At 35.6% G+C, this 22,343-nt stretch overlaps 4 protein-coding genes and 1 pseudogene across 5 annotated transcripts; 4 read left to right on the top strand and 1 right to left on the bottom strand.

Annotated features, from left to right (window-relative positions):
- Positions 1 to 985: 985 nt before the first annotated feature.
- LOC133697748 (nematode resistance protein-like HSPRO2) lies at positions 986 to 2,814 on the top strand. The gene has a single exon (XM_062120501.1). It carries the CDS (start codon positions 1,195 to 1,197, stop codon positions 2,632 to 2,634), a length of 1,440 nt encoding a protein of 479 aa, XP_061976485.1. The 5' UTR covers positions 986 to 1,194; the 3' UTR covers positions 2,635 to 2,814.
- A 3,132-nt stretch (positions 2,815 to 5,946) lies between these two features.
- Positions 5,947 to 7,084, top strand: LOC133696964 (uncharacterized; annotated as a pseudogene).
- Positions 7,085 to 8,168: 1,084 nt separating this feature from the next.
- LOC133695712 (B3 domain-containing transcription factor VRN1-like) lies at positions 8,169 to 10,959 on the top strand. Its single transcript, XM_062117640.1, has 5 exons — positions 8,169 to 8,425; positions 9,345 to 9,936; positions 10,020 to 10,189; positions 10,266 to 10,539; positions 10,632 to 10,959. Exons 1-4 carry the CDS (start codon positions 8,300 to 8,302, stop codon positions 10,530 to 10,532), a joined length of 1,155 nt encoding a protein of 384 aa, XP_061973624.1. The 5' UTR covers positions 8,169 to 8,299; the 3' UTR covers positions 10,533 to 10,539; positions 10,632 to 10,959.
- Positions 10,960 to 11,693: 734 nt separating this feature from the next.
- On the top strand, positions 11,694 to 14,489 carry LOC133697081 (uncharacterized). Its single transcript, XM_062119425.1, has 3 exons — positions 11,694 to 11,816; positions 12,001 to 13,564; positions 14,033 to 14,489. Exons 2-3 carry the CDS (start codon positions 12,228 to 12,230, stop codon positions 14,265 to 14,267), a joined length of 1,572 nt encoding a protein of 523 aa, XP_061975409.1. The 5' UTR covers positions 11,694 to 11,816; positions 12,001 to 12,227; the 3' UTR covers positions 14,268 to 14,489.
- A 1,780-nt stretch (positions 14,490 to 16,269) lies between these two features.
- On the bottom strand, positions 16,270 to 21,266 carry LOC133697083 (glycosylinositol phosphorylceramide mannosyl transferase 1-like). Of its 2 annotated transcripts, none has more exons than XM_062119426.1 (5): positions 20,772 to 21,266; positions 19,416 to 19,812; positions 18,621 to 18,784; positions 18,456 to 18,526; positions 16,270 to 16,809 (listed from the first exon to the last, which is right to left on the bottom strand). In XM_062119426.1, the coding sequence occupies exons 1-5, from the start codon at positions 20,969 to 20,971 to the stop codon at positions 16,649 to 16,651; spliced, it is 993 nt and encodes a 330-aa protein (XP_061975410.1). In that variant the 5' UTR covers positions 20,972 to 21,266; the 3' UTR covers positions 16,270 to 16,648. The 2 variants fall into 2 exon arrangements, with proteins under 2 accessions (XP_061975410.1, XP_061975411.1); XM_062119427.1 differs by having other exon boundaries at positions 16,598 to 17,783.
- Positions 21,267 to 22,343: the final 1,077 nt, after the last annotated feature.

Raw genomic sequence — 22,343 nt, 5'->3', positions numbered from 1 at the left:
TTGTTTTTCCGAACAGGCCCTAAAATTAAGCACGCAATAAAAAAATTAAAAATTGACTCTTTGATATTTACATTGTTTTTAGGATTGTGTTTTAACTATGTATTTTAATATGAAGAATCATTAAATTTATTGTTTTTTGGTGTTTTTTAATAATTTTGATATACTAATATTAAAAATAAAATAAAAAATTCAATATATTCTTAAATAAAAAATATTTTTAAAAGATATTTTACACTACCATATCAAACCCCCTACTTATTGCTTTGCTTAGTATGTTTGACAGTGTAGCAGCGATTGCTTTTCAAATAACTTTTCGTGCCGAAATACATACAAATAATATTTTTTTATTTTTTTAAAATTATTTTTGATATCAACACATCAAAACGATCCAAAACATACAAATTATATTAAATTTTAACAACCACATTCCCAAACAGTGACCAAACACGTCCTTCCTTGAACAAACAAATGCCCCGCACTGGAAAATACTTACAAAACTTATACCATACTTTTCTTTAATTACACACTGGTCAGAATTCAATAACATGTGAATACGAGAAGAGTGTATTCAAGAGTGCCGTATAATGGATCCTTCTAAATGAGCATTTTTATTCAGATAGAACTTCAAAATTTTAAAGCAGGGGGGGTCAAATCAAATAATCACCAGGGCAGCACGTGATTGGAGGTACAGGCGAGGGGGAAAATAAGACTCGCATTAGAAGATCAGAATCAAAGGCGGATTTAATTGAACAAAATAGCCAGCGAAGACCAAGGTCAAACATTGGAACCGTTCCGCTGCCTACCTCTTTTTGCTAGAATAATCCAAGAAAACGCAGTTTCCTTCTTGAATGCCTTGCCCACCCGATACACCTTCCACGTTAGGTCCTTATGGATAAGCTCTATGTCCTTTCTCTTTCTCTTTGTCTTTCGAATTTTCCCGACTCCTTTTTTTTTTAAAATCCAATTAAACAATTAAAATTCAATCTCCACGACTTTCAAAAACTCAAATTCCCAACCTCCCTTTTACTTTCAAGTTTCAAGACGGCTTCAATCCCTCCAAGCTCCAACACTCTCTCTATATATATACACAACCCCCTCCACTTTTCTCACCACCCAAACAAAACTCGAAAGGCTAAAAAAACACACAACGAATTCCGTTTAATCTCCATTTCCATTTCTTCCGAAGCAAAAAAAATGGTTGATCTAGATTGGAAAGCAAAGATGGTATCCTCTGATCTCCCAAACAAATCCCCAAAACTCTCCAACAAACTCCAAATCTCAATCCCAGCCATTCCGTTTCGTGGCGTCTCGAATATCACTCCGACTCCTGCTTCCGACTCCTCTTGTTCAGCTTACGAGCACTGCTTCCGCCTCGCAGAGCTGCATCAGATATGGAACCGCAAAGAATTTCCTAATTGGAAAACAGAGTCTATTCTAAAGCCAGCCTTGCAAGCTCTAGAAATCACTTTCCGGTTCATTTCAACGGTTTTATCAGATGCAAGACCATACGCGAATCGGAGAGAATTGACGCGGAGGATCGAGTCACTCACCACCTCTCAGATTGAGTTAATCGCGATCATCATCGAAGACGAGGCAGAAGGTAGCACAACGCGTGGTACGGCTCCGATCGTTGACTTGAGCTCAGCGAACAGTGTTCTGGTTAGAGATGGAAGCTATGCGGAGGTCTGGAAGGTTCCAGGTGAAACTACAGTGGTCAGTAAAACCAGCGAGGGAAGTCTGCTGCCTAGGCTCGCAACGTGGCAGACATCAGAAGATGTAGCTCAGAAAATCTTGTACTCTATAGAGTGCGAGATGAGACGGTGCCCGTACACACTAGGTCTCGGCGAGCCAAACCTAACCGGCAAGCCAAACCTTGAATACGACGCTGTTTGCAGGCCGAACGAAATCCACGCCCTCAAAAAGAGTCCTTACGATCACATAAACAACCAGGAAAACCAATCATTGTATACCACGCATCAAATCTTAGAGTCCTGGATCCACGTGGCAAAACAAATAATCGAGCGCGTAACTGAAAGAATCGAAAGCAAAGAATTTTCAAGAGCAGCAAACGATTGTTATCTAGTCGAGAGAATCTGGAAACTTCTAGCAGAAATTGAAGACTTGCATCTACTGATGGATCCAGATGATTTCCTGAGGCTAAAAAATCAGTTACAAATGCGATCGCTAGACGAAACGGCTCCGTTTTGTTTCAGATCGAGAGAATTGGTGGAGATAACCAAATCGTGCAAGGAATTGAAGCATAAGGTACCGGAGATTTTAGGCGTTGAAGTGGACCCAAAAGGTGGGCCCAGGATACAAGAAGCGGCCATGAGGTTGTACAGTGAAAAAAGGGAGTTTGAGAAGGTTTATTTGCTTCAGGCTTTGCAGGCAATTGAGGGTGCTTTGAAGCGGTTCTTTTATGCGTATAAACAGGTGTTGGTTGTTGTTATGGGGAGTTTGGAGGCCAAAGGGAATGGCGTTTTGGTGAGTTCCGAGAGTTGTGACTCGTTGACTCAGTTGTTCCTTGAACCCACTTATTTTCCGAGTTTGGATGCTGCTAAGACTTTTTTAGGAGAGTCGTGGAGTCATCGACAACATACTGGGATGGAGAGACGGAGTCGGAGGAAGCAGTGAAGGGATCGGTGGGGGAATCGGTGGGGGGACTCCAACGAGCCTGATTTAATAGTTTTTTCTTTTTATTAGACAGTTTATTAATTGCATTGTTTTTTCTTCTTTCTTTCTTTTTTTCTAATTATTTGTACCATCAATATATTTGATATTATAAAAATTTTGATAATATTATTCTTTGAAAAATTGTAGCTTCGATTGAAGTATATTTCTAGGGTCTAAAATCATTATCTTCTAGTGAAATTGTGAACCTTTCTAGTTTTCCAGATGATAATCGGTTACAGCCAGTTTCTTGTTAACCTGTCTCGCATATTTGATAATTTAGAAAAAATCAATTATTTAATTTGTATCGGAGTTCGAACATGAAAGAAAATGCAAGAATTTAGTTGGAGAAACTAACTACTACAGCTGTCTTTTAAGAATTCAAAACCTGACATGAGGTCTTGGAGAGGTCTGGTTTTTGGCAAAAGTAATTATCCATGTTTTGAAAAAAGAAAAACAAGCGATGATTTTTACAAATTAAGAATTCTTTTTCTGTAAACTATTTGACAAACATGTTACTCGATGTTATACGCTCATCATGAATTTCTAATGCAAGATAACGTAAATGTTTTTTTATCCGTACTCAAAATAATTTCGTCTAGCAGATTAACAAAAAAAAAAAAAAAACTATACTATTCATCTTCATCCTTCGAATAATTTTTTTAATTTTAATTTTAATTTTTAATATTAGATGTATTTTATCCGTACTCACAAAATACTATTCACTTGATTTTTTTTCATAATCTATATTTTTATTTTTTAATTGTTATTTTATTTTTTAATATTAGATTCGTCGAATATTTAAATTCATAAAATTTCACAAGTTAACATGGGTTAATTCGAACGATATTTTTATGTATTTTTCAATTTTAATTCCATCCTTTTATATTATTTTATTGGAAATTAAATATTATAATTTGCTTTAATTTGCTTTAACATGGGTTATTCAATCTCATATCTCGAATCGTAGTTTTAATAGGTTAACCCAAATTGACTTGAATTATTTTTTAATTTCATCATTTAATATTGAGTTTATTAAAAATTAGACTTCATAATTTATTTTGTTTTGATTTATTTATTATTAGGTTATCATGATTTCATTACACCGCAAGTAGATTGACAGGTTGATCTGAATCGATTTAGTATGTTGTCCTTTTAATAATTTTTTAAAAATATAATTTTAAGTATTTATTTGGAGTAAAATTATATATTACTGATCGTTTGAGTTAATTTTAATCGTGTAAAATTGATTAGGTCATACCAAATTAATTTTTATAAAATTTAATTTTATTTTACTATAAATAAATTAAAAACACCCACAAAATTTTTGTATTTAAAACTTTTTTTATCCCGCAGCTTATCGCACCAATAATATTTGTAATCTAAATCAGCACGTCAAACATCTTGATAAAAAAAAAAGGTCATTTGTGACGTATCATTTTCATCAAACAACTTGGTTCAAATCTAACTTGAGAAAAAAAATCTGTGACGTATCATTTTCATCCGGATCGTTTCACTCTTTTACATTTTCAAGTTGATGAGGCAGCGGCTAACACAAGAATTGAACACCTCGCTCGTGTCAATAGTCGTCCAACGAATTAATACACCTTTGAAAAAAAAAACCTAGGAGATTTTGCTATTTTCATGTTAAGAATCGTGATTAATTAGTCAAATTAATTAAGGAGCCTGTCTGGTCAATCTTTCCATGTCATTCACCGCGTGCAAAATATTTTATTATACCGAGTCCAGGTTGAAAAAAATACTAACAGCAATTAAAAGAGAATATTTTTTCTAGACCTTGAATTTGGAATGAAAGAAAAAAAAAGCAAGGCAGACAACCCATGGTCTCATTGAAGACACGTACACATGTCACATTAAAGTTGGAACTGTAATGCTTTTTTTTTTTTTTTTTAGTTTAATGTGAATGTCCGAACCAACTTGTATGTACCTCAACTAATCTTATGGATTCTAAAGTTAATGACCATGTAAACCTTCAATGATCATCATATAAACAACCACATGATTCGAACCTGAAACTATAAAAAATACAAATTTTTTGATCCGAAACTCTTCCTATTCTTTCCCATTAAAGTGCTGGTGTGCTTTGTCTGAGCCAGCTTGGCCCCGCGACTTGCAGACATGGATGGCCAAAATAAAAATGCACGTGTAAGCTGTCACTCCAGAATCGAGATGGGCAGTTTATGCGTCCAGTGCATCGGAGGATAATGAATGTATCTCTCGGCTACAATGCTCTCAGCAGCTCTATTACTGAATTGCGAAAAGTTTTCCCCTTCGAGCTTAATAGAAATAGAAATAGAAAAGAGAGACGAATGAATATAGCTTGCCAGCATATTTTGGGCCTAATAAGGTTAGGCCTGTAAATTTTATATAGACGACAACGGGTCATTAACAGATCGCTTCGGCCTATAGAACAGCCCAAAACGTTTAATGTATAGTTTACAGGCCCACTATATCACTCGGACATGAATGGTCCTGTCAATAGGCAACAACTGTTCATGCTCGTCATTTGCCTTCCATTTAGAGCAAAATGAGGTTACAAGTTAAAACAGTCCACAACGAATTGCACATGCAGCATCCCTTAAAGTTTAAGCCATCCATGTCAATTCTCGATCTTAGAACATAGGAAGGAGGAGAACAAGCTTCTTCTTCTCGGATATAGTAGAAATGTGGAACTATCTCTATTCCGTCCCTTAATGAACACACATCGTCGAGTTGCATCATCATCATCATCGAGAGAGATGGACCTGGGAAATTGGAATAATAAATAATCCATTCAATGAAAATTAGATGAAAACGAAGAGTCATGATATACTTTATCGAAAAAAGAAAACAATAAAGAGAGTTAATTGTACTAGACTGTTGTGGAAGACGAAGCAGATGCCAATTATATGATGATATATAGAGGAAGGAGGAGAACCCAACAAGCTTCTTCTTCTTGGATATAGTGGAAATGTGGTACTATCTCTATTCCGTCCCTTAATGAACACACATTGTCGAGCTGCATCATCGAAAGAGAGAGAGATGGACCTGGAACATTGGAATAATAAATAATCCATTCAATGAAAATTAGATGAAAACGAAGAGTCATGATATACTTTATCGAAAAAAGAAAACAATAAGTGAGTTAATTGTACTACACTGTTGTGGAAGACGAGGCAGGCGCCGATTATATGATGATATATAGGGATAATAGAAGTCTTCCTTCGTTGCTACAGATAAACTAAATTTTTTTCCCAATCTTGTTTCCTGTTTGAAATGGATGAGTTGCACAAAATTGCAAAAGCCTATTACGAAACTGCCAATAGTGATAATAAAGATCTTGGGCACCAACTTTTCAAGAGAATGGATGTGGACGGTGATGGCCAGATAAGCCTTCACGAGTTCTTGGCATTCCTTGAGAATGAGGGCCGCAGAGAGATGGCAAATCCCAGCTTCTTCAAAGAGCTAAACAAAAACGGAACTGGCGGACTAGATTTACTGGAAGCAATGACACTTTGCTACATAATTGATAGTGGCAGAAAATTCTGCAATGGTTGCGGTGAGTTTATGAAGGGAATTTTCTTGTCTTGCATGGAATGCATTGATCATGAGGATAGGTCCTTCAATCTCTGCTGTGCCTGTTTCGAACAGGGACGATACGTGCACAGTCACAAGAAATTCTTCGATAACTATGTTCTGCTTGAAACCAAGAGGTTGGATGCTTTGAAAGAGAAGAACGCTGCAAAGAGGAAGCTGAAAAGAAGAGAGTAGCAGAAGAAATAAAGAAGAATGTAAACCCAGTTGCTGTTGCATTTTTTAATTTCAAATTATGCGTGGAGTTTAAATGTTTTTCAAAAATTTTCAATTTATTAATAATCTATTTTTGTTGCAGACTCCAACCCCAGAGCTTATTATGGAACGGCTCCCCGAACCTGGAAGACACGAGGTTGTACCCTACAATCCACATCAAGGAGATGTAAGTTTCTGTATTACTACTTGCCTAATTTAATGATCATTGTGGGCGTGAAATGCACTATTATTTAATCAAACGAATTTTCTTTAATTTGCTTTATACTCAATTGAAGCGACACAGACGCGCACTCAATTCTGCACTTCAATATTTAAATTATAATCAAACTCATTTTTTTTTAAATTTAGAAATAAAAAATTATGGTCTGACAATTTTCTTTTCGTATTTAATTATAAATTATTAATGTTTTATCAATTTAATTTCCTTTATTTCAGGCATTGTGTTTATAATTTCTATGCATATATAGTAACCACAAGGCTTGAAAATTTATGTTTCGTAAAATATTATTCACCAAATTTTTTTTTTTTCTAGATGTGGCATCATGCAGCATTGTTCGCTGGGACGGTCGTTGGGGCGGTGATTTCTAGATGTTCCATTATGTGAGAAAATGAATGATTTTTGTAATGGATTTTCTTATGAAGGTTGTTTTGTTCATCATCTGTTTTTGGACTTTTCATTGTGATGAGCCACGTTTATAGTTTTTGTTGAAACGACTTTATATTGGCTTAAGGTGTTTTTCGTATTAATGTTCTTTTTTTTATTGCAATTTGAATTTTTATTATCAGAATAAGTGTCCTTTTCTTTTTGCAAATGGAACTTTTATTATCAGAATAAGTGCTCATAATTTGATTAAATGACTGTTTAGGAAACACGATTAATTTTACATATTCTAAAATTAAGAACATATAATTTTTTAATAGTTTTAAAATAACTTAAATTGGCGACTATTAAAAAATAAATTATAAAAAACATCAAAATAAAATTCCAAACTATTTTAACAACTAAAAATGAAATCTAGTAAAACACGTGATTTGATTGGTTAAATATTATATTTAAGTTGATTCAAACAACTAATTATTAATGATGCTTAAATTTATTTCATTTATAATTTTCAAGTATGGTTACAAACTCAAAGCAATTGTTTTATCTTGGTATATAATATAATTTCCCCTTAGAGAATATCGAGCTAATATTTTAAAATAAATGATAATATAAAATAAAATATTTTTAATATTCATTAAAATCATTCAATCTAAAATCTAATATGAATAATTTTTTTCATTTACAGCTTTACTTAAAAAAAATGACGATATAGCTAGTGTGAGTTTATTATCAAATCTAAGTATTTCTGGCACCCAATCCCTCCTACCATTTTCAAATTTTATAAATGAATCTTAATTATTTTTAAAGAATATTTTATAGTGTAGTTATGATTATTTTTTAAATAATTTTTTGTATTGAAATATATTTTAATGATATTTTTTTATTTTTAAAAATTATTTTTAATATTAATACATCAAATCAAAACAATCTAAAACAAATAAAATATATTAAATTTTCTTTTTTAAAAAATGAATTTTTTAAGCGTTACCAAACGTATTCTTAGTCTATGCTTGTTCGTAATGGAACCAACTGGGTTTATAATTGTAATTTTGCATAATCTAAGGACAACTAGTGCACACATCAACCGAGATAATGTGCCACTTGTACTGTCAAATTTCCAGTCTACGAACACGTATTGCAGCAGTGTCAGTATAAGTCAAGGGATTTCTTGCAACACCGGCATTTCCTCATAGCTAGTTGCCTTTGTCTACTTCGATGTCTTCTCGGAAGGAAGGTGGGCCCAGCCGGAGCCGCGACCTGCGCTCACATTCTCAGATAGAGAGCCCGCTATGCCATTTCTTCAAGATAGTCTTCCCTAGCACACTGAAAGACAAGAAGCTGGTAATTAATTACTACACGTTTTTTCCGCTTTCTTTGCTTGCATGTGGTAATGTATTGTGGATTCAAGTTCATTGTTATAAAAAGATTGAAGATTGAAAATTATCAGTAAGTGACCCTTAATTCTGGTTCATTCTGATTCTGCAGCTAGTCAGTTCCATTGTTTGTGCTTTGCATGTCCAAAAAGGACAAAAAAGAACGGGTATTGTTTTTAAAAACGGAAAGAAAACAGGGATTTAGTCGTAATCGTATGCGTTCAGGTACATTATGAAAGTTCAATTTGAATTTTGAAGCTATAGTGAGGAATCTTTGTTGTATTGGGCCATCCTCCAGAAAGTTATATAATTATCATTCAGCTGAATGCAGCAAAATGCCAGCTCTTTATATATAATCACAAATGGATTTCCCGCAAAAGGAGACCTAGCTGATAATGTCAGGTCATGAGCCTATTGGCCATAGCCTAAGCACAGACTTTTCATTATTATAAACCTCCAAGCCCAGGCCAATACATGACTCTATTTCATCATGTCTGCTTAAAGTTGTTCAGAAGGCGCTGTTATTATTGGAGTGGAAAAGTAAAGTACTTGGCAAGCCTGATAAGGATTTTGATCATAAAGCATTGACTGTAGTTGGAAAAACAGGATTTGACTTCAGGGCTTTGGATTTCAATGATGCATTTCGATGTAATCGATATAATTTCCATATGGCATATATAGTTTTGTATTTAACCCCTTACAATTCTTATGATACCCTGCCATCTATTGTAGCTGAAATGTGCCGATGTGAGTTCGTTTTATAATAAAAACTATACTATAATGCAAATGTTCGAAACGATATTTATTATCTTTGAAGCACCTTTTGTTCTACTTGTAATATAATTTGCACTGGGACACCAGTCTAATTCAAGAAAAAATTCATGCAGAGAATTCCAAGGAAGTTTGTGGAGAAATTTGGGGAAGGGCTCTCTGATATTGCTAAAGTTGCTGTCCCCAGTGGTAATGAATGGCAAGTAGGAATAACAAAAGAGCATAACAACATTTGGTTTGATGAGGGATGGCAAAAGTTTGTAGAGCATCATTCTATTGGTTCTGGTTATCTTGTAGTCTTTCGATATAGAGGTGACTCCAATTTCAGTGTTCTTATATTTGATATGACTGCTTGTGAAATTCAGTATCGACGTATGAGACCAACTGGAGGTGAGGGGATGAATGATGCTGAAAAATGCTCATTCTATGATGAAGATGAAATGAAAGATGAAGGCTCTGTTGAAAGCTTGGATACCCATTATTGTCGTGCTCTGAAAAGTAGAGTTTTCAATCTAAATGCTAGAGAGGGGGGTTCAAGCAAAGGGCACGGTCCATCATCAGAGACAACTGTAAGGAAAGAGTATCTTGAGATGACCGATATAGATGATACTAGTGAATCAAGAAGAGGGAAGTCGTTGAAGAAACATAGAATGACTGCTCCCCATGGAGAAACCAAAGCCAAGAAAAGCAAATCAAAATCTAGACTTGGTGAGCTCTTTGTTTTGTTTATTTGTTGCAACATTCCTTGTGTGATATTATGCTCTATGATGTCTTTTTTCCATTAATCGCAGGTGAAAACGAGTTGTTGCCAGAATGCGAAGCTATAGAATTTGTTCCTCGGGGGTTTGCAAAGGCATCGGAAAAAAGCAAGAGGGCAATTCATGCTGCCAGAATGTTCAAGCCTAAAAGTCCATCTTTCATGGTTATGTTGAGGCGATATAATTTCTATAACCATTTTTTGGTATGCCATGCATAGAATAAGCTCGTGAAATTCTCAAATTTTATTTTCAATTCTCATTTTTTCTTGTTTGGTGCAGTACGTGCCACTTGAATTTGCTCAAAGACATTTGAGCGATGCTCCTCGGTGTATTAAACTTCAAGTTTCTGACGGAAGAGAGTGGCCTATACAAATCAATAGAAACCAATGTCGCTATTTGAGTATCTCAAAAGGATGGAATGAATTTTCCCAGGAAAATAATCTGATGGAAGGAGATGTATGTGTCTTTGAGCTAATCAACAAGGAGAAATTCGTGCTGAAAGTCGCAATTTTTCGTGAACTTGAAGACAATGTGCCTTCGGATTAAATTGAGGGTAAGAGCAACTGTAAGTAATCGGTTGATATTGGCACCTAATTCCTGTTTGGTATATTGTTTACTGATACAGTTTATTTCAAATGAGCACAGATCGAGGTTTGATTGGTTAGTTTGTCAGAGGGCAGCTTACTGAATGGCATCTTGTTTAGGACTTCAACTAGTCGGAACTATAGCTATAAGCAACAAGTTTTCTGGTTTCTATACTTTCATACCTATGCAGTTGAAGGCACACAACAGCAGGAAATGGAAGGAAAACCTGACGCGCACAGCATCAGCAAATTCTGTTCTTTGAATTTCTTTTGTTGTTTTGTAATGTATAAATGTAGATCATAACCTTGTGTAAAGTTCGCTTGCTAAACGAACTCACTCTGCTGATGTATAATATTCTGCAGCTTGTTCCTTTGTAAAGAGGAAATTATCTCCCTGCTAATTATGGATCCCATTAGACACTAAAAAACAAACAAAAACTAGACTAGGAGTCTAGGACAATCTGATTCCAGCACAAAACACATTGACGGGCATCAATCTATATTCATTTTACAAAGGAAACTCTGCTGCCAGTTCATATTTCCGGGAAACCTGACCTTGAGGTGATCGACAGACCTAGATCTGGGAGTCCATGTTTAATGGGCCACTTTGCCTTTTAAAACTCATGACAGGCCTGATACTATTATGCTTACAAGAATAGTTTCAGAGCCCATAAGTACTTAATCACTGGGCCATTAATAATTGCAACCCATCCAAAATTCGCCACGTGTATATAAATGCCCGTGAAGCTGTTTTTTGGTGTTTGGGCCTGTCAAGGAGAAGATCCAGAGGCAAAAGCTGTTAAAATCCCCTCTGCCTAGGGCACTTGACTCGGTATAGGAAGAGACCATGTGTAACAGTCTTGAAACTCCTACGTGTGCTGTAGGCCTTTAGCCATGTCGCTAACCAATAAGATTACAGCGCAACTCACGAGAAAACTAAAAGTGTCAACGTGTCATGTATAGCCAGGACACGTGTCTCGTTCCTGCAAGTTACTAGAACCCCGCAAAATCTTCACCTGTAACAGCCAATAGAAAGATACTGCAAAGTTTTGAATTTTTGGGAGAGGAAAAAAAAAAAAAAAAACCTAGTATATTACAATAGAAAAAAAATAAATACTCTTATGTGACAAGCACCCTTGCTTCTAGTACTAGCTAGCTCTCTCTCTTTCTCCAATTACAAGAAGAGATAAAAATAATTCCTGACAGGTTTCATGATAGGATTATCATTTTTAGCATCAAAATTCTGGTAAGCTTCGTGTGTGTGTGTGTGTGTGATTAAAACCTCGTTACTTTTGTTTAGACATGTTTACATAGTTCTTCAATTATGAAAATGTGAGAGTGGAGAAAGTGAAAGCAATGTCATCAAAAGGAGATTTTCATTTTCATTTTCTTTTTTACTCTAACGGGTAGCTTTGTGGCCATGTTTTCAGGTGGGATTGAATTAAAAGCAACAGGACCTTCTAGACTTGAATGTGCCCTTGATTTTATATAGAAAGGCAAGATTTTCCACGGGCAACATGGGACTTTTGACTTGATTATAAATTGCTGTATCTTGTCTCTCTTTCTTGTTTTTTTTTTTTCTTCTTCCGTGAGAGAAACTCGAGTTTTTTTTAGCCCTCTTCTATTGAATTAGAAAATTTAAAGTCTCCAATAATAAATGGGACTGGAGATTTTGCAAAGTTTGCATCTCATAGTTCCCCCTTTATCATCTACTTGTAGAAGACCTGTTTTTGCAAGATCTTATTTTGGTGGTGGAAGCAATCAAGGTTTGGCTTGTCTATTACCCCATCCATCAATCATTTTTGGTTCTTCTAGGAATCTCAAAGGTCCTGGTTTGAAAAGATCTTGCAGTGACAGTCTTGATGAGTTTTACAACGAAGAGATTGAATATTTGGCAAGGAGTTATGATGTTGTGGATGATGACGAAAATGATCACAACGACACTGCTTATGCAGTATCAGACAGTTCTAATATTTCTAAAAGTAATGATGGAGAAAGCAGCAAAAATAGGAATAATTCCGACTCGTTTTTGCCTTCGAAGATTGAGTTTCTGGAGCCTAGTCTGCTTGGAATTCAACCAGAGCCACCAGATTGGCCAGGGAGAAATGAGATTGCAAGGATGAGCATTGAACTGAGAGCAAATAGCGTTGACATTCCTTTGTCATTAAGGATGCTTAAGAGGAAGTTAAAATGGCAAAAGGGTTTTGCAGTTGTGCGGAATTCTGCATACTGCTCTGTGAAGAGGGCCTTTGCTTCCATGGTGTTGATAATTCAAGAGCTTCAGAGCCACGCTTTATATACAAGGGGGAGTCTTCACGGTGAAGATTTACGAAGGATTCTGGAAAAGGTTCACTCGGAACTGAATGCTTCATTTGTGTGGCTCTTTCAACAAGTCTTTTCGCGGACACCAACGCTCATGGTTTATGTGATGCTCCTTTTAGCCAATTTCACTGTACACTCAATGTTTGGCAACATTGGTGTTGCTGCTACTCCATCACCAAGAATCTTCCAAGAGACTATCACAACTCCAGACGAAATGGACCAAGAACAATCAAATGTTGATCATGCTGTAGGAAATAACAACGGTGGTGCAGGGAAAGTTGACCGGAGCATCGGTGGGAGTGAAGGGAGCGACTGGCATTTTGGGAGAATATCACCTTTTATTCGGTATCCCAACCTTGTTCCCGAAGAGACAGGTGAGGTTTCTTTGCCCGGAAATCAAGAAATGGATTCAGTGGAAGATACAGTACTGTGGAACGCAATGGTAGAGGAAGCTTCAAGAATGCAAGTGGAATCAGGATATGAGGTTCTTGATCGTGAGACTATGAAACAGTTCGTATCACGTGTAACAGTGGATCTTGAACCGAGTGATTATGTTGAGTATTACAGAACTGATCTTCTTTATCAGATGGCTATCGCTGAGGATCCAAAAAACCCTCTTCTGCTTTCTAATTATGCTCAGTTCCTTTGCACAGTTCGTCACGACTACGACAGGTGATCCAGATTCCTACCCTCTAATTTAACCTCTCAGTGTTTTACAACCTTTTCTTGTTTTTTTAGATATCAGTTGAATGCAATGGTATCCTGCATAACAGCATAAGATTGGTCTATATGCTTATAACATAGTAAGATGAGAAATGGAGAAGTTTTTGAAGTGTTCCATTTAGCTGCCATAACCTTTTGATTCCTCAAAGAAAATGAGTCCTAGTTCTTTCCTTCGATTAGTGAAGGAATGGAGACGTTCACTATCATAACTCCTTTTTACCGAGTAATGTAATCATGTTGAGTCTTATGCAATTCATCTTCCACAGACGTTGGTGATTGAGAAGCCTTTCGGAAAGGCTTCCCTTTCACCACCAACCAAACTAGAGATTATTTCTCTTCTGGTATCAAATATTGTGACAATCATGTGATTTCTGATTCTGTTTCCTTTTCTTTCTCAATTATCTGGGAACATAACAGGGCAGAGAAATGCTTCAAGCGTGCTATAATGGTTGGACCACCAGATGCTGAGGCATTCAGTCACTACGCAGATTTCTTGTGGAGGGTAAGGAAGGACTTGTGGAGTGCAGAAGAGAGATATCTGCAAGCTTTATCAATTGAACCGAATAACACTGAGCATGCTTCCAAGTATGCTTCTTTCCTCTGGAGCACTGGAGGCGAAGAGACATGTTTTCCTCTTAATGCTCCTCAATGATAACTAGAATAAGATTTTGTAATTTGAACAGAGATGAGTATATTAAAAGAGCATGCCATTATAATCCTAGTATAGGGCACTTACGAAGGACAAGAATGCTGATTTTAGCTTTTAACTTTGTTCTCTTCTGTAGGAAGCTGTTCTGAGACTTGTAATGTATGCAAAAAGATTGTGCATTGATATGCAGATCTCTTCTGGAAAGAAATTATTATCTTCTGTATACATCGCTAGTTCAAGAAACTGGATAAGCAAATATGAAATATGATCTTCAATTAACACCAGCATTTGATTTGAATCCTTATGTTAGTTGAACCAGCTCTTAGAGCCAAAGGTGCTAGCTAAGCAGGTGTAGTTTCAGCACCAACAAGCTAGAACCTTTTAATTCTTATTCTAGGTCTGAAAAGATCGATATCCTGTTCTTACATCACTGGATGCAAATGGATGGGTTGCAATCCCAAATACTGTAAACAATTCCCAGTTCTGTGTAATAGTTTTAGCTAAGAATAGGCTGGCCACATCGCCGCGACAAACTTCTTTTCACAAATCTTCAAGAAAAAAAATGCAAATATTGAAGGTTGCTCTTCTTTTTCCTATGCAATGACCGAATATGAACCTAGAATCCTCCCGGTTTGAAGCTATTACCGTTGAACTTTGGTTACGTGATACTAAGAGATGCTCTGCCCATAGATAAAGCAAAATATCCATGAATTCAACCAAGTAGAATGGTAGTTGAGAGAGCGGGAATCACTGCAAAATATCACAGAGGATATTAATTCTGCAGCTACCTTAGTTTGATAGGATGATGAGAAGGCAAGAAAGGGATCGGCGCCGTTGAAAAATATGTCAGATTGACTAATAAACCGTTCACTTCATTTCCTGTTTAATAGGATCATACCCCCAATGAGCTGCCATGATCATGAAAGTCAATTTTTTTCTCCAAAAAAAAATAGAATAGAACAAAAAAGACCATCAAAGTATTCAGATACCCAGCATGCATGATCTGTTTAACCAGACAACTGAATCTAAACAGCTACCTAGTCATTGAAATTCTGTCAAGCTGATTGTATTGAGAACCATTAGTGCACTCCAACTCAATATAAAAATGGTTGCGGTGGTGGAAAATAGCAGCACTTGGTCTGTGGCAAGAAACCTGGAGCCGGCATTATACTGGATTCACAAGTCTCCAACCACAAAACGCAGGGATGATGTCCAAATTTGTTTCAAGCGGTCTGACTTTGACCGGGCTAAAATAATCAGAACATGGACCAGAAAAAAAAAATCATTAGCATTTGCTTTGAACGATGACGTGGTGTTAAAGCAACAAACCCAGACAAGCTGTTTGGTTGATGTTATATTACTGTGTTCACCAGTGTATGATGGAAACATGTTTTTTCACAAGCTTGATGCAAAAACAGGAAGTAAATTAGGGTCCAGAGAAGTCCTAGACCAAACCAAGATGGGGGAGTGATTCTAAAGAAGATAGTACTGGAATTGTTTTTACAAGGCTTCTATTTTATTTCCCCACAAACATTTGACATTTGATATCCTAATATCAAAAATAAATATTTAAAAATAAAAAATATTATTTAAATATATTTCCAAACAAAAATCCCCTTTAAAAAACAACTCATAATACTAATTGGCGGGCTCTGAGAGTCTGTCTCATATAGCCATCAATAATAAAAACACTACATCAATAATAAAAAAACACTTCCCTTGCAAGTTAAGAGAGTCCTGCAGTTTCAAAACTGCTTGGATGCATAATCCTTTGTTTGTTGATAGGTCTCTTCACGTGCATCACAAATCTCCAGCATGCCTGGAAAATATCTGCTTATGAACCAGGACAATCCTGTCAACCTGGATAGGGAATTTATAGTTTCTTCCACTTTAATTTCTGTGGACGCCTGAAAAGCATCTCTAACCTGTATAGTGCTTTCGGTGAATTTTTTAAAAAAGTTAGCATTAAGCTGTCCTGTTGCTTGCACCGTTAAAAATGTCTGTCTACAGAATATGACAAGATGCATTTATTTAATTCTGCTGCTCAATGACAAGTATGGAGTAACAGAGCACGCCATCAAAATCTTATGTATGATTTTGCCAAAGGAAGTCAAAATTACAGTGATGGCGGCCCCTTCTAAACCAAAATCACAGCATCAGAAGACAAAATGGTAACTATCTCAAACTCCGACTCCCTAGTAGTTACGCTATATGGTAAGAATACAAGTAAACATTCTGGGGCGTCATGCCTTCCATCTCAGAAAGAGACCAGTAAGGTAGAATATCGAGTGTTGCACAACTCGAAATAAAAAGAACTGCAATCACTGGAAGGATTGCCAAAAAAAGTGGAAATATTGCAATTCAATATGGTGGAAACTCAAGTATCACCAAAACCAGGCAATGCGGCTGTCAACAGCCTTTACAGTAGTGGGTAACAGGGGCATTCGCCCAAACTCAGCAACAAATCTATTGAGGCATCCCGTTCTTTTTTCGCTATGCCCTCCCAAGCTACTAATTCCAGTCGAACCAATCTCATGTATCGTACCTAAAATTTCAATAGCCAAGAAGAAATAGAAATATTTCCAAGTCACAAACAAATGAGAAATAACAAAAAATTATCGTTTAAAATCTTCAAAGCAATATTTAAAGCAGAAGCATTTTTAAGGATGCAACAGGTGGGGGGAATTTCTTCTCCCTTGTTGCTGATTCCAATAATAGAAAAGGTTAAGAAATATTGAAAAGGTAAATTTTACACAATTTGACAGAATGTGTCTTGAACAGAAATCCAGATCATAACTGGCGCACAGTTCTAGCATTCACCAAGATGTGCTGCTTATTGATAAATGATAGTTACCAAAACGGAGCAGTAGGGCTTATTTGGGGTTTGGGAAGTAAACAGTGGTGTTCACAGAGTGGAAATAAAGTTGCCCCAGTATCATGCTTCTCCTATTTCTTACATCCCACCCATAGAGAAACAAAGTTCCTAAAGTTTCCTGTGGACATGTAAAAATGATACAACTCCTGTATACCAGACCTAAAGCTCCATTTCTCAACCATGCCCGACCACAACAAATTTCAGTATTTTTGTACAAAATTTACAATTTGGAATTGAAATTTCATCAGAGGTATGATGAATAGCGAGCACAGCAGGCACACCTTATACACGGAACAAGTTACAAAAACCATGTTATACCAGAAGACATGATATTTTAAAAGCTAGGTACTTTCATCAGTCAACCTTGGGTCTAAGGCTCAAGAGAGAAACCAACTAATGTCCAAGTCATGTTATTAAAACCTGGAAGTGTCATGCACAGTTTGCATCATTCTCCTTGATTGGACCCTTTAGAACAGTAAACCCTGAAATGGAACTACATGTTTGCAAACCAAGATACATTACAACGTTGTGTGTTATCAAATTCACAGAAGCTCACTGTAGCACGATACAGTATAATAAGATGCAGGCCCTATTAGAGTTGGTACACAACAGCACAGAATCTCCACAGACTGCTCACTGGCACCCTATCTTGCAAAAAATCCTCCAATATGGTAAGAGACAGTGCAAGGATTTTTAGTTTATCATCTTTACTTAATTTTAGTCTATTACCTAGTTGATGAACCGAGAACATTAGTGTAGATATATTCGCAACCCTGGTCTGATGCAGATGGTTTTAGCATATAATGAATGAAGACCATTGCTTTCGCTTTAACTGAAACATTATTACTTGGATGACATCATCTTTCACCTCCTTGGCTCACAAAGAAAAATTGAGATATCAATTATTTCTATGAAACAGCAACAGGCAAGACATGGTGTAAATACAAAGACAAGGAAACAAAAAAATGGTCTACCAGATGTGAGAATAAGGCAAGCTGACCAGGGAAATCAGTGAATTTAGCCTTGCTGGAGCTATAACAGAACACAATTTTCTAATGGCCACAAAAGAATAAATCTTTCTATCAACCCTTTTTTGGCAGTGAAGAAGAAGTTTCAAGTTTAACCACTAAAATAGTTCAAGAAATGGCTGTTTTGGTAGTTTCGTTGCACAGGATTTTATATAAAAATACATAGTGCATTCCAGTGCATTTCATAACATAACACCCCTCTTAAATTAGGAAAGTACTAGTAATATTAGCAATCATGAAATTAGAGGGGATAAACAGATGAAAGCTACAATAAGATAGATCATTTACCTTTCACCCATATAGGGGGGGCACCAGTTGCATTTGCAACAAGAAAAGACATTGCAATATCTTCACAATTTCTGGTGAATCCATTCCAAGATTAAGAAGAAAAGTAGCCATTGAATAAATATAACAGAAACAGTGGCCAAGTAAAAAACTAAGTACAAGACAAACCTATTCTTGGTCACAAATTCTTTGATTGATGGTGGCATCTCATTTGTGTACAGCCTAAGATACTTCTTGTTGAAAAAAGCTGCTTTTGAGAGTACCATACTGTAAGTGCCTGTCCACCACACAGACCACCATCCACCGTATGTATAGTAATCCTTTTTTCCTTGCTGCACATAGTTTGAGAAAATGAAATGGTTAATGAAAAATCCTTTATCCTCAATCATGCCTAATTGTTAAAAAAATTGCTAAAGAATAAATTACAAATGGAATAAATTTTGCCTAATTACAATTTGCATATTGGCACTTCAAGAACAAACGATATCTAGGTAGAGTTCATAACTGTCTTGAACTAATGATTACAGTTGTAATTTCAAGCACAAACGTATAGTTTTCAATAAGTTATGAAGCAGTAAATGCTTCCTAAAACTTGCCTTCAAATTGATATATGAACCTGCCATCATTTAGTGCTATTTCCTCTAATATGTGCGCATGAAGAAGAACATAAAAGAACATTAGATATAGATCAAGTAAATAGGGTCCGTGTGTAGTCTTGACACCATAAATAAGAAAATGGCTTTGGCCAGAAGATAACCCATGAAGGCCTTTCAGCATGCAAAAATCACACTTTAGTTATATGTTCTGACACAAACATAATCCTCCATATAAAGTTGAGCTTGATGTGTGTGTGTGAAGCTTCGAAATATCAAAACCAAACATAATTGTCATATGAACTAACTGCAAACTTGAAAGTGATGGACAAAAGAGAATATGAAATGCAAGATCTTCAAGAAGCCATACCGATTTATCAACCCAATGGGCACGAGGAACAAACCCCACCATTGCATCTGGGGCACTTTGCCAAACCTTGAAAGCAAACTCCACTGAGGAACAAGGAAATATAACATCATCATCGATCGAAAAAACAGCATCTGTCTTCAATCCAGATATTTCTTTGAATCTATTGTTCAAACTGTCTTCCTTGTTGATATCAAAACTCAATTTGATTTTCTTCAGCCCTTTAGTTTTCGATTCTACCACATGGTTTAGAAATTTGGAAAGAGAATCTGAAGGAGGATTGGGCTCACTCCACACAATATGTATAGATTTGAGCCCTGTACATGATGAATAATGAGAAATGGATTGCTTCAACAGATCATATCTTTTCCATGTGTTCATTACGATAGCATATCCTTTCCTGTATATAATCGATCACAAAACAATAAGATCTAGCATGCTGTGCCATAATGCAGAGTATTAAAGATATCTTTTCTTTCTTTTTTTAACCATGGAGTATTAGAGATATCAACAAGGCAGTTCTAAACATATTCCAACTTCTGAGTTCTGGCTAAAAAAAAACGAAACAATTTACTGATAGATGTTTTCACTTATTGAAACATTACAGTACATTTCTGCAACAAACAATTCTAGTTAGATTCATGAAGGGCGATCTATTAACGCAAAATTACTTCAATTTTGACATAGACACCAAACAACCATGCTTAAATATGGAAAAGATATCATAACATTAAAGGGAAATTGGTGTTCTATCGGAGCAATGGCCAACTCAATTTCTGAAGGTTGGAACATTGAACCCCTAAAGTTGATTTTTACATGACGGATTCAGTTCCATTACATACTATTCCTACTTACTTTTCAAAAACTATGCATCCTAAAGATACAGACATCAAGGAATGCCCCTTTCACAACTCTGCTGTTCATCTTTGGAATGAAAACAGGTCAAATTTCTCATTTACAAATTGTCATTTCTCGTTATCCACTCTAATCTGGTTTGAAAGCAAATATATAAATTTTCATTATTTAAATTCTTGACCTTATACACCGAAAAAGAATGAACTTTCCCAGTTCAGCATACACGCACATGTATATAAGTAAAAACTAAAAGCTTTATTACTGATACTACCCACATTTAAGTCAAATCAAGAAACTTCCTTGCTAGACAAATTAGTTTTCCTAGTTCACTTTCATTGGCAAGAAGTAAGAATTACTAAAGTCATTTCTTAACCAAATCTGAATAAATCTTCAATAACGATTCATGGTTAGTGATAATAAAAGATAAAAATCCCATCTAACTTTTTAAAAATGGAAAGGATTGGTATATAATTATCACCACTTCTAGTAATTAGTTATACGCACTCTGGAAGAGGAAACTGATCAACAGAATCGCTGTAATTAGTCCCTCCCATAAAATCGGACGCGCGGGTACCGACCACGAGTACCGTAAACGCGATGCAACAGAGGAGAAGGAGCTTGATCTTCGACGATTTAACGGCTGTGATCGCGAGTTGCCGGAATCTCTGCACCCCGCGACGGTTAGCCAATAACGTCCCTCTCATTCCGCCAGTGTTAACGCCTCTTTTTTCTTTATCTTCTCTCCACTTTGAAAACAGTAACTCGCCGATTAACCAGTCCAAGTCGACTCAGTAACCAGCGGATTTGAGTGGATGAAGCATTAAAACTAAGGCAGAGAGAGGGGAAGAAGGTGATGGACACGTGTCGTGAGTTTGTTTACACTGCATCGAATTATTTTTTTGTATGGTAATGCGTGATGTCTGGACTCTGGTGCTTGAAAATGAGTCTCTCTTTCAGGCTGTTTGGGTTTTCCATTTTCGTTGGCAAAACAAGAACGATTTTTTTAAGGTGTGGGTAAGGAGACAGATGTTAGCGTGTTAATGCACGTGATAGATGACACCTGATTCGAACTTACCCGTCCGATGGGCATTTGTGATTCGAGATTATGAGATTAGTTTGATGAAATCTGGGTCTATGCCGTTGTCGTCGTCTTTTGACCTCTTGGCCGCCCAAATGGATTTACTGAGATGTGTTTCGTCCATGGGCTGGGCTTCCCTTTTCCTTAATTCGAGCTGGTTAGTTATGAGCATATTAAAAGATTTAAAATTATTTAAAAATATTAATTTAAAATAAAAAAAATAAACCTGATTTAAAACAAATAAAATAAAATGTAAAAACAAACACTCCAAATCTCTGGTACTAGTATCATATTTAAAATTTAAAATTTAGAACTGTAGTATATATTATTTTTAAAAATAAATTTTATATTATAATACTGTTTTTTATTTTTAATATCGGTATATTAGAACGATAAAAATATATCAAAAAGTAACTTAAAGCTTAAAAATTTTTAAAAATTTTAAAAATAAGATGCAGCCGCACAAACAAACATTATCTAAAAAAATGTTTAATACAATTTTTTTATCTGTGTTTAGATATTTTTTAAAAATAATTTTAATTTAAAATAATATTTAATTAATATTTTTTTATAATTTTGATGTGTTAATATTAAAAATATAAAAATATTTTAAATTATTTAATATATTGTTTACACCTAAATTGATGCTCTTTCAAGAGAACAGATGAGCATGCGAATACAATACTTAGTATTGCAGTGTATTGTTTTTTTATATAGTTTTAATATTTAAAAAAATACAATACGCAATGAGTGTATTGTTTTTTTTAACTAAAATTATAAAAAAAATAATTAAAATATATTAATTTAATATTTTTTAAAAAATAATAATTTAAAAAGTGTGTTGAATTACAATAACAAACACACATATCCTGGCGAAGCTACGGAGCCTGAAGGAGAAGAGTAGTCATCCCATGTAATTATACATATTATTTAGCAAGGTTTTATTTACGAGTGGTTGCTAAAGAACACTGACAAAGTTTGAAAGTTTGTGAATAAAC

The sequence above is a fragment of the Populus nigra genome, chromosome 6, assembly GCF_951802175.1.
Source record: "Populus nigra chromosome 6, ddPopNigr1.1, whole genome shotgun sequence".
NCBI classification, from domain to species: domain Eukaryota; kingdom Viridiplantae; phylum Streptophyta; class Magnoliopsida; order Malpighiales; family Salicaceae; genus Populus; species Populus nigra.
The sequence above is the reverse complement of the archived record's forward strand: the minus strand, read 5'-3'. Positions and strand labels throughout refer to the sequence as shown.

Coding starts and splice junctions, on each gene's coding strand:
- LOC133697748 (XM_062120501.1), top strand. CDS start 1,195: ATGGTTGATCTAGATTGGAAAGCAAAGATGGTATCCTCTGATCTCCCA.
- LOC133695712 (XM_062117640.1), top strand. CDS start 8,300: ATGTCTTCTCGGAAGGAAGGTGGGCCCAGCCGGAGCCGCGACCTGCGC. Junction 8,426..9,344: donor CACTGAAAGACAAGAAGCTG/GTAATTAATTAC, acceptor AAATTCATGCAG/AGAATTCCAAGGAAGTTTGT. Junction 9,937..10,019: donor CAAATCAAAATCTAGACTTG/GTGAGCTCTTTG, acceptor CATTAATCGCAG/GTGAAAACGAGTTGTTGCCA.
- LOC133697081 (XM_062119425.1), top strand. CDS start 12,228: ATGGGACTGGAGATTTTGCAAAGTTTGCATCTCATAGTTCCCCCTTTA. Junction 13,565..14,032: donor GTTCGTCACGACTACGACAG/GTGATCCAGATT, acceptor GGAACATAACAG/GGCAGAGAAATGCTTCAAGC.
- LOC133697083 (XM_062119426.1), bottom strand. CDS start 20,971: ATGAGAGGGACGTTATTGGCTAACCGTCGCGGGGTGCAGAGATTCCGG. Junction 19,813..20,771: donor GATCAGTTTCCTCTTCCAGA/GTGCGTATAACT, acceptor GATTATATACAG/GAAAGGATATGCTATCGTAA. Junction 18,527..18,620: donor GAATTTGTGACCAAGAATAG/GTTTGTCTTGTA, acceptor TGGATTCACCAG/AAATTGTGAAGATATTGCAA.